At 57.0% G+C, this 15,707-nt stretch overlaps 3 protein-coding genes across 7 annotated transcripts in view; all 3 read right to left on the bottom strand.

Annotated features, from left to right (window-relative positions):
• Positions 1-1,669: 1,669 nt before the first annotated feature.
• Positions 1,670-5,522, bottom strand: TMEM25 (transmembrane protein 25). Its single transcript, XM_004604726.2, has 8 exons — positions 5,118-5,522; positions 4,556-4,867; positions 3,742-4,032; positions 3,476-3,607; positions 3,276-3,306; positions 3,052-3,152; positions 2,886-2,972; positions 1,670-2,758 (listed from the first exon to the last, which is right to left on the bottom strand). The coding sequence occupies exons 1-8, from the start codon at positions 5,188-5,190 to the stop codon at positions 2,685-2,687; spliced, it is 1,101 nt and encodes a 366-aa protein (XP_004604783.2). The 5' UTR covers positions 5,191-5,522; the 3' UTR covers positions 1,670-2,684.
• Positions 5,523-5,926: 404 nt separating this feature from the next.
• Positions 5,927-7,777, bottom strand: TTC36 (tetratricopeptide repeat domain 36). Its single transcript, XM_004604725.2, has 3 exons — positions 7,644-7,777; positions 6,735-6,923; positions 5,927-6,224 (listed from the first exon to the last, which is right to left on the bottom strand). The coding sequence occupies exons 1-3, from the start codon at positions 7,756-7,758 to the stop codon at positions 5,962-5,964; spliced, it is 567 nt and encodes a 188-aa protein (XP_004604782.2). The 5' UTR covers positions 7,759-7,777; the 3' UTR covers positions 5,927-5,961.
• Positions 7,778-8,301: 524 nt separating this feature from the next.
• Positions 8,302-15,707, bottom strand: part of KMT2A (lysine methyltransferase 2A) — a 79,536-nt gene continuing 72,130 nt past the window's right edge. For all 5 annotated transcript variants that reach the window (XM_055133244.1, XM_055133240.1, XM_055133243.1 and 2 more), the window contains 6 exons: positions 15,600-15,674; positions 15,303-15,481; positions 15,036-15,139; positions 14,586-14,669; positions 14,157-14,286; positions 8,302-13,197 (listed from right to left, as the gene is read on the bottom strand). In XM_055133244.1, coding sequence (XP_054989219.1) covers positions 12,922-13,197; positions 14,157-14,286; positions 14,586-14,669; positions 15,036-15,139; positions 15,303-15,481; positions 15,600-15,674 — 848 coding nt within the window. In that variant the 3' untranslated portion in view covers positions 8,302-12,921. The remainder of the gene's footprint in view (positions 13,198-14,156; positions 14,287-14,585; positions 14,670-15,035; positions 15,140-15,302; positions 15,482-15,599; positions 15,675-15,707) is intronic.

The following is a 15,707-nucleotide window of genomic DNA, read 5'->3' as shown; positions in this document are numbered from 1 at the left end:
GGCGAGGCTGACCGAGTCCGGGGCAGAGCTACAGAGCTCAGCCTAGTCAGAGGCATTAAGCAGGGGCCCGAGTGCTGGTCCAGCGGGAAGGGTGTTTGCTCTGCATGCAGCCAACCTGGGTTCGATCCCCGGCACCCCATGAGCCCCGCCAGGAGTGATCCTTGAGTGCAGAGCCAGGAGGAACCCCTGAGCATTGCCAGGTGTGACCCCCAAACAAACAAAAAGGCATTAAGTGGGCAGCAGTTTTAAGTAAACCTGTACCACTGTCATCCTGTTGCTCATTGATTTGCTCGAGCGGGCACCAGTAACATCTCCATTGTGAGACTTGTTACTGTTTTTGGCATATTAAATACAGCACGGGTAGCTTGCCAGGCTCTGCAGTGCGGGCAAGATACTCTTGGTAGCTTGCCGGGCTCTCCGAGAGGGGTGGAGGAATCGAACCCGGGTCAGCGGTATACAAGGCAAACGCCCTACCCACTGTGCTATCGCTCCAGCCCTTAAGTAAACCAGTTTGATAAAATCAAACCTCAAATCTTCAAGATTGGCCACTAAGGGGAGTCCTTTTTCTATCAGTCTGCTGTTCACTTTACAGCCTGGCCTGTCGAGGTCTACACCCATCCGAGGGACCAATCACTTAGGCACCAGCCAGCAAGTACGCCGCCTTTGAGGGTAAAGATGAAATACCCGGTGGCTGAAGGACAGTGGGAAGGAAGCTGCTGAGCTGGAGGGAGGGCGGGTCTCGGCGAATGCCTCGCCTGCAGCGGCCCTGCTCCAGCCTCCACCACATGGTCCCCCAGGCCCTGCTGGGTGTAGCCCCAGAGACCCTCAGTGCTGACGGGCTCAGGTTATCCTGACCTGCCACCAGGCAGCCCAGCAGCTCCGCATCCTCAGGTCCTGTTGGCCAGGAATGCCTGGGGGGGACCCTTGGGCCTCATAAGTACATCTTGGACGAACTCCAAAAATAATTGGTGCTTAGTTCTTGAAAAGAGAAAACACATGTTGGAGGCATGAGTAATGCTTGGAAATTCCATGCTCTGGGGCTAGAAAGTTGCTGCAGAGGGGTAAGGCATCAGCACCAACCCAGCGTTCCTGAGCCCTGCCCGGAGTGATCCCTGAGCACAGAAAAGGTCTGGGGGGTGAAGAGGTAGCCCAGAGGTTAAGGTGCTTGCCTTGCATGTGGCCGATCCCGGTTCAGTTCTGGACATCACGTATGGTCGCCTGAGCACCACCAGGAGTGACTCTTGAGCACCTCTGAATATGGCCCCAAATCCCCAAATGAGAGATCTCAGCCCTGGGACATAGCTCAATGCCAGGGGTGCCAGCCTTGTACATACAGGACCCCGAGTTTGAACCTCAGAACTACAGAGCACTACCAGGAGTGATCCCTGAGCACCATCCCCCCATTTTTATGTAAAATAAATTATTTGGGGATGTAACTTCGTGATAGGCCTCTTGCCTTCTATGATGCCCTGGGTTCAGTCCTTAGTACTGCAAAAATAAAAAAGCCGGCCCAGGGAGCTAGCTCAGTGGTCTGGAGTTGGAGGGCATGTTCCCAGGGAAGGGGCCTGGGTTTGGTCCTGGCACCCAACGATACCCCTCTCCCCCTCCCATCACAGTCGTGTGCAGCCCCCAGACCAAGAAATCAATAATGACGACAGGCAGTCACGGAACTGTCTAGTTTATTGAGCTTCCCGCGTGCTCAGCACTGTCCTAGGCAATCACGAGGAAAACTACAGGACAAGATGCCAAGGAGGGAGAGAATGGACTGGGCGCTACATTCACCTGCAGTCACTGCCATGTTGCTGCTCGGGGCATTCTGGGGTTGCCTGGGGGCAGGGGAGCTCACCGTGTCTCCGAAAGCTGGCACTGCCCAGTCATGTGCCCTTATGTGCGTCCCCTGCAGGGTGGGGCAGCTCGGGGAGCGTGGCTTCCTGCCGGTGAGACAGTGGGCAGCCCGGGGGGGACACAAGGGGGCATGAACCTGAGGGCTCGGGCGCTTACATCAGGCACTCGGTGTCACAGGAAGGCCACACTTGCGAGAGTCCCAGAGGGCCCAGGGACCCTCGCTCACCTGGGGATTTGTTTAAAGTGCCAACGTAGGAGGAAAGGAACTCCGGGCTCCATACTGACCACCAACGGCACCTGGTCTCTCCCCTGCCCTGCTCCCTCCAGGCTTGTGCAAAGACAGGCACTGGCCCACGGGGGTGCCAGGCCAGCTGGGAGGTCTGGTGCCCAGGGAAGAAGGGCCAAGCTCCTGTGACAGCCAAAGGGAGGCAGGCACCGAGGGGGCACGGCATGGAGGTATGCAGCAAAGGGACCAGTTTGTGCTTGGCCGTAACAACTGGGGGCGGAACGGTTCCTGTGCTAAGGGCAGCTTGGTTCATTCAGCTAGCGGGTTTTCCTGAGGAAATAAAGCTGTGGGCGTGGGGTGGGGCCTGGGCCCTCCTTGTGCCCTTCCCATGCTGAGAGCACGGTGCCAAGCCAGCCTGCCTGCCAGGTGCAAGAGGCACGGCTGGCCCCCAACCTGAGCTGGCAAGAGTGGGCACCCGTGCCTTGGTGGGTCCTCGAGGAAGGTCACGCGCTGACACAATGCGCTGACAGCCTAGAGGGCCGGCGGAAGTGGCAGTGGCACGGCCTCTTTACCTCAGCAACAGGAAGACGCCTGGGAGGGCACCCGGGGGCGCTCAGAGCCAGATCTCGTCGCTGCTCACACTGGACACGCGGTAGATGTAGCCCAGCATGGGGAGGCGGATGAAACCTGCGGGGTTTACAGGGGGTCTCAGGAAACCTAACTCCTTGGAAGCTGGGAGGCCCCTCTCTCCCTCTGGGCACCAGCCCAGGCCTGGGGGGATGGGCAGAGGGGCACAGCAGACCAGGACTGGTACCTCGGCTGGTGAGGAGGCCGCCGGGCTCGGGCTCCTGAAGTTCAGGTCGGCCTTGGGGGCCAGGAGGCACGCGCTCGGTCGGTTTCCCTGCCCAGTGACAAGGTGGTAAGAAGGTGAGTCGTGCCCAGGGGGAGGGCCTGGGAGAAGCCCGGGGGCCTGAGCCTACCTCTGCAGTTGGGCGTGAGGTCGTTGAGCTGCAGGTTGGACGGGAGGGACATGTTCTCCCGAGGCAGGCGCACGTTGTTGAGCTTCAGGTTGTTGGAGTCACTGCAGAGGCACAGGGCCCGGCCAGGAGACCGGGGCGCTTGGCAACCCAGCAGCACCCCCCCCATCTCCACACGTCCCCGGGCCTCGTCTCTACTCGGCCTGTGCACCCAGCCCCAGAGTTACCTGGAGATCAGAGACGGGCGCCGAGAGGGGCCTGGGGAGAGAGAAACCAGCTGAGTCCTCAGCGTGCCCACGGCGCCCTGGCCCTGCCCTTGCCCAGCTCTAGTGCCTGGCCAGGCCGGGGCACCTGCTGACAAGTCTCTGCCCCCCTGCCTCACTGTTCCCCGGCTCCCCATCCCCGACCCCCTGGCTTTGCCCCCTACCTTTGGTCTTCTTCTCTTTCCTGCACACCAGGCAGGCCACCAACGTGCTGAAGCCCACCAGGGTGCCCAGGGCAAGCCCTCCAGCCAGGACGATGCCCAAGAGCGGCACTTCCACTCGGGCGGCCAGCAGCCCTGCAGGGGGGATCCTCCGGTTAGGCTCCCCTCGGGCAGTGGCCCAACCCAGAGATGAACCAGGTGCTGAGTACACATGGCCACGTGACGCAGCCAGAGCCAGCAAGGCTCATGTCTGGGCCCCGCCCGCTCACCTGGGGCCGGAAGCGAGGCACTGGTGACGCCCACGTCGTTGGTGGCCACAACCGAGAGGTTGTGTGCCAGGCTGCGCAGCTGCAGCTGCACGGAGTGGTTGGTGAGCCAGGGGTAGCTCTGCGCATCCAGTACCAGGAAGTCGGAGGCGTTGACAGTCACCGGCCCATCTTGGTCCATCCAGGTGACATTGGCAGGTGGGTTGGCACGCACCAGGGCAAAGAGGACCACCAGAAGGCCGGGGCCCTGAGCTTCCTGGTACTTGGCCCCGACCTGGGCAATCTCTGGCTTAACTAGGGCAAAGCAGAGGCTGATGTAACCTCTCCATAGTGCCTTGCCACCCCCCTAGGCCTGCCCACCCGATGGGAGCCAGGAGCCACTCTTGTCTTGCCTGTGTGTGCAGGGATGGGCATGGCTCAGATGGCAGTTCCTAGGGACCAGTCTAAACGCGGGGGGCAAGGGCCAGAGAGGGAGAATAGGGGTTAGGCGCTTGCCCTGCATGATGCCACCAGGGGTCCACCCTAAGGTCCCTTAGGCACTGCCAGGAGTGATCTCCGAGTACAGAGCCAGGCTCAGCTCCTGAGCCCTGACAGACCTGAGGGCCCGCGAGTCTGGCTTCGCTTCGCTCCCAGGAGCTCACTTAACCTCTGTGCTTTAGTCTCTCCACTTGGAAAAAGGGGCTAGCAATGACCTCGAGAAATGGCAGTGGGGATGGAGGTACAGAGTGTGGATGTACGTACAAAGTGTGTAAGTGTGTGGCTCTGTCCCTGGGGCCCCTTCCCAGTGGCAGCAGGGCGCTCACGGCTGGGCACTCACATTGCACGTGCAGGACGACGGAGGCGTTGGCGGCCCGCCCACTGCCCGGGTCATACAGGGAGCAGTTGAGCTCACGCTGGGCCCTCTGGGCAGTGACGGTGAAGGTGCTGGTGCCCCCGGAGAAGGCCTCCCCGCCCACACGCAGCAGTCTGGAGGTGCTGGCCTCCTGCAGCTGTCCATCCAGGTACCAGGCCAGCTGGGGGGTGCTGGGGCCCCCTGACACCCGGCAGGTGAAGGCGTGACGTTCATTCTCCCGAAGTGCCCGTTCTGCCCAGGTCTGCCCGTCAATTTGCGGGGCCAACTCCCCCCAACCTGGAACACAACAGGTGCTTCTGCGAGGGTCAGTGCTGCTCTGTGACCAGGTGAGTGGGGTGAGGGCCGGGCAGGGCCAACAGACAGACACCCCTAGTTCTCTCCCCAGGCGTTGGTGGAATTGGGGAGGTGGGTGAGGGGAGTCTGGCTCTGGTGCCTGTGGGCGCATTTGGGGACCCATTCCAAAGGTGCAGTCAAGAGGCCAGGGGAACCTCAGAAGTACTTGACCACAGGGTGGACAGGGGTGTACCTGAGCTCAGAAAGGCCAGCAGGAACAGCGCGATGTGGGGCTGGAGGGCAGCTGGGGCTGGAGGCAGCGCCATGGCTGGGCCCCAGGCTCCGCGAAACGGCGTACGCCTGGTGAGAGCAGGCAGGCCCAGTGTCTCCGGGGAATTTACTCTGTCCAGACAAAATCAGCCGGGACAGGGACACGGATGCAAGCTGACCACAGCGGGCAGGACGAAGGACAACAGCCAAAGCCAGCGGCCCAAATGCGATGCATCAGGCCGTTCCTGTACCCATGGGCGCGGAACTCAGGGCTGAGCCCCGGGGACAAACTACACGCCCGCAGATACACAGAAATAGCCCGCAGCGGCGCACGCGCACAGGCGCGCACACGCACCCGGGGACACGCGCCCTCCCCCACGACGGGACCGCCCTTCTCCCAGCCCGTCTCTCTCCGGGCCTCATAGCCCTCCTATCCCTTCCCCACGCCCCCTTTCCCATCCTTCCCATTGCTCCCGTGGATCGGGACGGAAGAGGAGGCGATCCCCCAAGCGGGGTCCGCGGACATCCCCGCCGCGCCTCCCAACGGGCCGGCTCACCTGGCTCCCTCCCCGACGCAGCGGAGCAACTGCTCAGGTCTGTGGAGAGCCGCAGTCGGGGCGGGGCTAGCAGGCAGGGCCAATCGGGGCCCGCACCGCGCCATAACCCCGCCCCTCCAGTCCCGACAGGACCAATCGGAGCCAGCGCCGCACCCGCGCCCCGCCCCTCTGGCCGCCCGAGACCCGCGCCCCGGGCCGCGGGGCCCTCGAGCTTGGCGCAGAGAAGAGGTGGGAGTCAGTGCGAGCGGTGGCTTTATTGCTCAGGGGGCGTCAGCGCCCGTTGCGGGGGCTGCGCAGCTGTCCCATCATGTCGGCCAGCATGCGGTTGCAGAGCGCGGCGTACGGGTTCAGCAGCACCAGCTGGCGCCGCGCGAACGGGCTGCCCAGCTGCGCCGCGCGCTCGAAGTCCCGGCGGGCGTCGTCGTCCCGGCCCTGCAGCCGCGCCAGCAGCCCGCGCTGCACGAAGCCCTGGCGGGCCGTCCGGCCCCGGCCGCCGCTCAGCGCCAGGGCGCGCTCCAGGTCCTCGAGGGCGCCTGCGGGACAGGAGCCGGGTCAGCGCCGAGTCGGGCTCCGATCCCCCTTCCCGCTTACATCCCGCCCGCCCCGGTGGCTTATACTCGTTGCACGGATGAAGGCTGAAGAGTGGCAGAGCCAGTACCCCACCCCGGGGCTCTGTTACCTACCTTGACTGTACTATTGCCCCTCTGCCAACATGCCATAGCTTGGCAGCGAATGCCTGAACCTGGCGTGTAACACGCAGATTATTCGATACCTCCTTATCATCTACAGTGTTCTAGATCGCTGAATCCCAGATTCAAAACTGGTTTAAGGGGGCTGGTGGGAGTCGGGGTAGAGGTGCTTGCTTTGCATGCGGCCCATGGGGTACAACGACACGAAAGTTCGTTTACTTTGTACAGCTTCCCCCTCTCTTCCACTGGCATGCTTTGAAACAGCACCCCCCAGCTATCTCCACTTTTCTCCTTGTCACCTGGATCTTCATTATTTTGTTTGTTTTCTTGGAGGGTCCTTTGCCTCCCTCTCACCTGCCACATCTCCCTGGAGGCGGCGGGCCTGGGCGCGGTTGTTGTAAGCAGAAGCACGCTGAGGCAGCAGGCCAATGGCCTGGCTAAACCTCTCCAGGGCTGTCCCGAAGTCCCCTGCCTCGGCGGCTGTCACGCCCTGCAGCTCCAGGCCCTTGGACTGCTCCAGCTCTGCTTGCGGGAATGCTCCATCTGTGCCAGGAGGGAGAGGGCAAGTGTGCCATGGGAGCAGGAAACAAAGTCCCCGAGAGTTCTGGGACCGCATCAGAGCCACCCTGGCTGGCCTGGGTGAAGGTCACAGGAGGTGGGGAGGGGTCTGGGCCCCGGGTACTGGAGTCAGGAGGGTGAGACCTTGCAAAGTCTTTAAGTTGCAAAAGATGGGAAAGGGGTGTAGGCTGGCTCCCCATTGCCCAGTGTGTGGGGCCTGGAGGTAGTTCGCTCAAGGCCACACAGCCCCTAAGGAGTGTGGCCTGGATTTGAGCCAGGGCTTTCTGGGTCCCACTGGCCTCCTGCATGGTCACCATGATATATCCACGTCACGAACATCACCACTCCCCCGTATCCCTTGTATGTGCGAGGCATGTACCTTACCACCAAGCTACATCCCTGGTTTAGGGTGTGATAAATCCTTGACTGCAGAGATGTGAGATTTCTCTTCCCCACTCCCTCCCCAACAGTTAAACTTGGGTCATGGCTGAACTTGGGTGCGGTCAGTTTGGAGCCAAGGCCAAAGCCTGAGACCAAGGCTGGATTCCACCCCGTGGCCTAGAGCTCTTCCTAGCTCATTTAGTGGACCAGCAACTGTCCACCATCACCTGGGCCAGTGGAAGAGGAGGTAATCTGCAAGTCCCCTTCACTTCCCTTTCTCCCCAGGGCGGCCAGGAGAACGGTTTTCCAAAGCCAGATACTCACCTTCATCCACTTCCCCGTCAGCCACCTCCCCCAGCTCCAGCCCATCAAGGTCGCCAAAAGGGCTGTTAGGGTTGAAGATGGCCTGCAACACTGCCTGGTCATTCGGAGTCCCCATGGTGCCCAACTCCAGAATCCCAAAGGCTGGCCGGGAAAGAAGGAAGGAAGGGTGGGGACTGAGCTGTCAGCTGATGGAGGGGAGGGACTGGGGACCGTCCCCCAGCGCGGGAGGCTGTTCTGATCCCCAGCCAAAGACAACTCAACCCTTTGGCCTGGGGGTTATGAACCTGGCCAGGCAGCACATTCACAAATATTTCCCAACTGCCTCCCTGCCACCACCCCGTCTTAGGAGAAACAGTGAATGAATCCAATTTTGGCCTTAAGGTAGAGGAGAGAAGTGGGGTGGAGGTGTCCCAGGCACCCCTGAAAGGCTTTCACTGTTTTTAAGTGCAGACTGGAAGAGAACTATTTATTAGATGTATCTGCATGACTGCCCATGGATATGAAGGTGGGAAGGAGAGGCAGAAGTCCAGAACCTTCCCTCGCCCTCCTGGCCTCGAAGGGGCTAATTTGAGGGTGCCACCGTAAGGCCAGCCAGGCCCGCCGCTGCCCCCGTCTCTGCCGCTCCCACCCAGCCGAAGCCAAAGGAAGCTCAGCCACGTGCAGCAATAAACTGGACATGTTTATTAATTAAACTATCACTTAAATAAAAAAAAGTGCATAGAAAATAAACATGTTTAAAAACTCCTTTGTTTTTACAACTATGTACACTTTGTACTTTTACATTCAGTCTTTCGTAGAGAGCTTTCAGCATTATTATTTTTGAATATTAAAGTATTTTCCTTCATCCCTGTCACAGGGAGTTAACACTGATGGACTTTAGACACATTTTTTTTCCTTTTTTTTTTTCTCTTTTTCTCTAACCAGAAGCTTGGAAGAACACAAGGAAAAAAAAAAAAAAACGAAAGGATCTGTTATACATGATAAAGTTGTCAAGAAATGTCTTATTTCTAGAAAAGAAGCTTGTCATCTGTTGAGCTTTTGAAACAATTATTCAACTACCTGTATTTACTAAAGAGACTGTAAAAGTTCAATAAAAGAAACACCACAAGTCTATTTTCTTGGTTGAAAGACAGAACTAGAGTACCTCGGAACAAGATACCAGGAAAGCACAGAACACAATTTTCCCCTAAATGCAGGTGGTAACCCCAACATTCATAACCAAAAATAGAGAAACGAGGAGTACAGGTACTGACTGGCAACATTCACGGGCAGAAAAAAATCCAGGTGACCCCATTTCTGCATTTCTCTCTGGTCCTGGGAATGTGCCATCTTGCCATTCCCTTTCCGGTTCGGTCCCCCGGGCTGGGACCAGAGGCACGCCAGACTGACATTTTCCTGCCACTACTAGCAACTGTAACACAATCCTTATCTATAGTGTTAAGAGAATTAAAAGCCATGGACTGAACTAGGCTTTGTTACATGGTGCATACTATATTAGTTCCTATATATATCATATTTATATTTATTTGAAAACCAAAACAAAAAAGTTGCAAGTTTTCAGAGTGTGAGACTTAACTAGTATTCATGATTCGGCACAAAACCATCTGCTCGATAACCTTGTATTGCTTTAAAATGAAGAAAATGAAACGTAAAATTACACCCAGCCCTTTGCAATGACCCGCTTTTCCTTAAAAACAAACAAAAAAACCCAAACTTGATTTCTATTAGAAAAGAATCCCAAATCAAACTTCAAAGTTAACATCTGACAAGGTTTTGACCTTAGTATTTTCAGATATTTGATTGAACGTCAGTCCTTTAGAAAGATACATTCATTAAAAGATTTTTGTGTTTTGTTGTATTTTTTTTTTTTTAATCAAGGGAGCTGCATGGTGCTCACTGCGCTGGCCGGGGGGCGGGGGGCTTGGGGGTGACGGGGGCAAGCGGGAGGGCGGCCAGACGGAACCCCAACAGAGGAGTCTGGTTGAAAATATAGCTGCTGGGGCTCCCTCTTCGTTGTGATTGGTCTGAAAACCAGAGGGCCTGGGCTGGAGGTGGTGGACGGTAACAGAGGGGGCCAAGGGACCAAGTTCCGGCCAAAGGGTCAGCGCCATGCAGCCATTCTGGTTACGCAGTTGTCACTGGCCACCAGGGAATGCAGCCGCAACAGGTCTAGCAGCAAAGCTCTAAGGGAGCTGGCCCTCACCGAGAAGTGACCAGATCTGCAGCTGTGACTCCTGAAGGATTTGGGGGTGCCCCCTGGGGGGTTCTGGGGAGTGACCCACCACAGTTCCTCAGTCTGCACTTTTGTGCGTAGAGTCCCTTGGTCACTGTCCACGCTGTTCGGTCGGAGGTGTTTGGGAGACAGCGATGCCACTTTGGCTTTTGCCTTGGCCGAGGCCCCGAGTTGCTGGCAGGTTGCTGAGTTTTGGCAATGGACTCAAGGCTGAGCTAGACGAGGACAAGTTGTCGCTTCTGTGGCTGCCGGTTGGGGAGCTCGAAGGCAAGGCAAACCACCAGCGGCTGGCTGGAGAAGCCCGGGCGGCTCCTTCCCAGCCCGAGGGTCTGGGTTTTGGGGAGAATGAGGAGGGGGCTCACAGTACAGCACGGCCTAGCAGGGCAGCCACTAGGTCTATTTAGCTGAGTTTTCCCCCCACCCCCGACTGGCCTTTGGGTCTTTCTCGAGGTGATTTCAGGACCCGTCAGTGCATTAATCATCTCAGTAACAAATGCAGCTTAAGGTTCTTTCTTAAAAAACAAAACAAAACAGAAAGAAATAAAAAGGATTTACAAAAAAACCTCACACAGTGCAATAATCAAGGGAACCAGACACGAGTGGGGCCCTGGGGCCACCGCGTCTTGTTCTTGGGCGAGGAGGAAGGGAGGTGAGGTCTGGGTAGAGTGCTTGCCCCAGCCCCCTGCTGGCACTTCTCCACGAGGACAAGGAAGTCTCTGCCGTCCTGGCCACAGTGCTGGGCTCCCTGCAGGACAGGAAACAGTGACAGTGTGCCAGCAAAGCCGCCCGAGTTCTTAAGGTCACGTCAGAACAGGGAGTGCAGGGTGGAAGGCACGGCAGAGCCGGGGGCGGGGGGTGCGCGGGCCGGGCTGGGCCGAGTCGTATTGCTTCACTGACCTCCGAGGAAGGGGCTGCCCCTGAGCCAGGGCCCGCCCTCGCCTGGATGACCCTGCTCCGAGCGAACCAATGAACCGCCGAGCTCGGGGTGTGTGGGGGGGCAAGGGATGCTGCCAGGGGCAGAGAGAAACCTGCTTGATCGTGAGTGGTCAGACTGTGCTTCAGTTTCAACGGGCTGCCCCCCAGCCGGGGCTGGGGGTGGGGTCCGTGGGCTCTTTGCAGCTACGAGGACATGGTGGACTGAGGGACCGAGCATGAGGTGACCAATGAGGCAGATGGTGATGGACAATGTCACGTTGCCATTGAACTTGGCTGCGAACTCAGAAGGAGGAAGGGGAGCAGAGGGAGATGGAGGAGAGAAGAGGAGAAACTGCGTGGCAAGATCCTAGCGAGCCTTGGAGGAGCTTCACCGGGGCAGGAGGGCGGCCGAGGCCGGGAGGCCTTTCCCTCCCACCCACTGCCAGGGAGCAAACCCAGGAGACACAGTGGATGTCAACAGGGCACACACAAGAGACACACTGAACAACAACAAGTTACACCTTCCAGGGGGAAGCTGGGCAGGAGAAACCAGACTGTGTGTACAGCTGAATATTTTTTCTAACTTCATCCTAGGAAAATAAAAAATTATTAAAAACCGATCTTCTTTTAAATTAGGATAATACCGCGGTTTAAAAAATAGCCTTGTCATAAGTGCTTCTCCCTATGAAGTGCTTCTCATAGAAAAATATACAAAATATATTTACATTTATAAAATCTTAAATAGTAAACTGTAAACAGAACAGAGTAAAATCCAATGACTTAATTTAACAGGTTCAGGATACTGTCTCGCGGGAAGGAAGAGAAGGAACATTTGATGCTGTGGTGACCGCATCCTACGGAGCGGTCGGCAGTAGTGTCATCCAAGGACTTTGCCCGGGGGCCGGGCACAGCGGCAGGTTTCCTCCACGCGGGGCGGCGAGTCCCCAAGTTTCGGGCCTTGAAATCTGATTAGTGTTCTGCCTTCCACTGGGCACCGACCACTTACAAAGCACGTCTTCCTATGTCTTACTGGGGTGGGCTGGGGATCGAGTTACCCTGTCCAGGACTCAGGGCCAGGGGACATTCCATCCTAGTGGGGATACTCTGGTTGGCGCATGATTCCAATCCTATTTGAACAATCTTTTTCCTCTTCTACAAAAAAAAAAAAAAGAAAGAAAGAAAGAAAGAAAGAAAAAGAAAGGAAAAAAAAAAGAAAAAAAGAAAATCATGCTACATCGATTTCTTTGAAATGCTCCGTGGAGCTGTGTGGAAATGTCTCCAAATTCCGTCTGGTTCTGGTCAGTGGCTGCTGGCCACTTCCCCGCTGGACTGCGCACAGGTGGAGGGCACAGCCAGGAGGCGCAGGCGCCACGCCCGATTGCGAGTCCCTCTCCCCTACCAACCAGAAAGAATGGGAAAGCAGGGCGATGGAGGACAGGGAAGACGAGAAAGGGGGGTGAAGAGAAGGAATGAGAGGGAAGCCGCTCCTATGACCAAGGAAGGGAAGTGGCTGAGAGAAGGCTCCTGGGGCTGACGCTCCCACTTGAAGCCCACAGGCTCGATGTTTGGTAAGGAATTGGCACAACCCTAAGACAGCTTTTGACACCAAAGGGGCGAAGAACCCCGTCTCCCACCAGAAGTGAACTCGTGGGGGGAGGACACCAGGGGAGCCCCTGGACCTCTTCTGCTCGTTCCACAGATGGCTGCAGGTTGGGTCCTGCCGGCCCTCTGCTGGGGGCTTTGCCGGATCCCTCACGTACAGTGCTCGGGGCGGGGCCCATGGGAGGACAGCAACAACCTGTCCCAGAAGAGCTGCTGGGGCCCACTTCTCCCCCGCCGTCACCAGCCCTCTGGAGGCTCTGGGCAAGGTGGCAGGACCCCTCTTCCCACCTACTAACGGCCTACAATTGGCGGCGCGCCGGGAGGAGGCCGCCCCGGGTCGCTTCTGGACCTCATCTCCCTCTCTGGGACGATGGCCGTGTGTCTGATGTCAGTATGGGACGGGAGGGAGCGCAGGCAGGAGGCCCCTCCACTGTGCCCGCTCAATGTCCCGGAGCTCCCGGCAGAGGCCTTCGGTGTCGCTGTGCGTGGCTCCGGGCCCGAGGACGCCACTCGGGGGGAGCAGCAGCTTCAGTTCAGGAACTTCCGGCATTTCTTGGCGCCGCAGTTGCAGGGCAGCTTGTTGCTGGCATCCTCGATGGGGAATTTGTAGTCGTAGGTGAGCTCCTCCCCGCGGTAGATCTTGCGCATGGCGAAGATGACGATGTGCTTCTGCCCGTCGATGTTGATGACCCGGGAGTAGCAGTTGGGCTCACAGGAGTGGTTGATGAAGCGCGCGGCGTTTCCATGCATGGTGGCGTCCACGACCTCCGAGTCATCGATCCGAAACATGTAGCAGCCAATGCCCTATGTGCCAGGGAAGGGGAAGGTGCGCTCTGACTACGGCGTCCGTCTGGCACCACCCAGCTGCTTCTGGGACAGTGTCCAGAGTCTCTCAATCTTCAACATGCTCCCTTACTACACTTCTACACCACAGCTCTACAGGCTCGACGCTCTCCAGAGGAACGAAAGGGGCCGGAGCCATAGCACATCGGGCAGGGTACTGCCTTGCACGAGCCTGACCTGGGTTCGATCCCTGGCATCCCATGTGGTCCCCCGAACACCACCAGGAGTAATTCCTGAGTGCAGAGCCAGGGGTTACCCCAGAATATTACCAGATGTGACCCACATAAACAAAAAGTAAAAAGACAAACAAGCAAACAAAAAACCCCTCAAAAACAATAACCAAAAAAAAAAAAAAAGAAACCAAAAATTTGTGTCACTTGGAATTCCATTTTGGGGAGACAGGGGCTTTTTGTTACACCTGGGAGTGTTTGGGGGCAACTCTCAATGCTTAGAGGATCAAAGCTGGGGGCTCCTACATGGACAGCACGTCCCGAGTTATCTCTTGGCCCACCCCCTGTTTCTGATTCCAGGATCCTCTCAACCATCCAAAGAGTTTCTGTGGAGTAATTCCGAGCATAGGGATCGACATTCTTGTGGGCCCATCAGCAACTTCGGGTATGTTCAAATATTTTTAAAAAAAATCTCTCAATCAATAAAATACACTACTTCCTTTCTGGGAACATGCAGTATCTTGGGATATTTAGAGTTGATGGATTTTTGGGGGGGCTGGGGGGTGAGGGGGGGCACAGATGGCGGTGCTTAGAGCTTACTCCTGACTCTGCACTCAGGGCTCGAGGGACTAAAGGGGGTTCTGGGGACCAAACCCAGCCAAGCACTACCTGGTCGTCCTACCTCTCCAGCCCCTGCAAGTGCTTTTCTATGACAAAAGGAAGCTGGGAAAGTGCATGCGTGAGGCTTACCTTGCTGTCATAATACTTCTCCCGCTTGTCAGTCTGGATGGAGCGGATGACATTGCCAGCGTACTCAATCACCATCTCGCCCGCGTCAATGTTTCTCTTACAAAACAGCCCCCGGCCATGGATGGGAGACCTATGACAGCGACAGAAGAAAAATGGGTCAGAAATCTCGCAAAAAAGGTTAATCGTGTGGATACTGAATACGATTTCCTGTGGGGACAGTTCCCCAGTGGGAACAAGCTGGAGGGGGATCTGGATGCGTATGTCTATCGTTCTAGCACAGGGCCCAGGAGGAAGAGCCACCGGTCCTGGCTCTGGGCAGAAGCGGGTCTTTCACACAGAGAGTGGGTACAACGGAACCTCCAATGCTTGGCCCACTCTGACTATGGAAAACATCATTTGTTCTTCAGCACCCTAGAACTTCAGCCATACCTGTAGACCCCGACTGCCTCTTTCGAAGTCTTTTTCAAGTGCCGGAAACGCATGGGCATCGGCAGATCCATACTGGTGGCCCTCCTAAAGAGACGAGGCACAGGGTCAACCAACTGTGTGCAGGAAGGGACCGGTCAGACTCGGCTCACACTGGGGCGATGGCTACACGAGCGTCTTTACTCAGCGCCTTACCGCATCCGTCCTTCCCTGGGAGCGCTTTGAGGCCAGTGCAGCCAAAGCTGACCGGGGGTCGGGGTAGGACTCTGTGTGTGCACAATGGGGAAAGGAACACGGATGCCTGACGGTTACTTGAACTTCTGCTCTCTAACACATTCCTCTTTGCCAGCCGGCAGCTGCTACTTTCATAGCAACTCTATTTCGTTTTCTTACTTCCACGGCTTGGGCATCGGGAAGCGGGGCGCTTCCAGGCCCCTCTGCACTCGGGCTTACCGAGCTGACTTCAGCTGAACCTCCTCCTCCTCCTCATCGTTGGGGTTGTACTCTGGGGGCTGTCGGTGTTTAGAAGCCAGGAAGTTAAACATGTCGAATGCGGACTTCCTGGAGCCAAGAGATGAGAGTCTATTCAGAGAAACGCTCGACGAGAAGGAAGGAAAGAGGGCATGGCTGACAGCCCTGGAAATCTCGACAGCAGGCTGAGAAAATATACATTAGATAATAAGACCAGGAGCCCAAACTGCTTACGGGAAAGAAGGAAACTTGCCTCAGGTGGACTTCAGCCCTGGCCGAGCCATGAGGGTTCAGGGGGGGTTCGTTGGCCTCCTCTGGTTTGTGGAAGCGGAATTTATAATTCCTACAGTGCTTGGCACCAGAGAGCTGCTCAATCAGGAACACAACTGCATCATGGAGAATCCCGAGCATCCGCAAACCGTTCACACCTACAGAAGCAATGACACCGGGACAGTGAGCTTAGACCAGACAGTTATGAGAATAGTCTGAGACCGGGAGGGGCGGGGGGTGGTGGTGGTGGTGGTGAATGAACTCGTCGAGCCATACCTGCAAAGGAAAGCTGCTTCAGGCGGGCGTTGGACCGGGCTTCCTGGACCTTGTCTGTGAGGGACTTCCAGGCATCTGAGGAAAGAACAGTCATGAGACATCTTTTCT

The sequence above is a fragment of the Sorex araneus genome, chromosome 3, assembly GCF_027595985.1.
Source record: "Sorex araneus isolate mSorAra2 chromosome 3, mSorAra2.pri, whole genome shotgun sequence".
In the NCBI taxonomy this organism is placed as follows: domain Eukaryota; kingdom Metazoa; phylum Chordata; class Mammalia; order Eulipotyphla; family Soricidae; genus Sorex; species Sorex araneus.
This window is presented reverse-complemented; position numbering and strand designations above follow the sequence as displayed.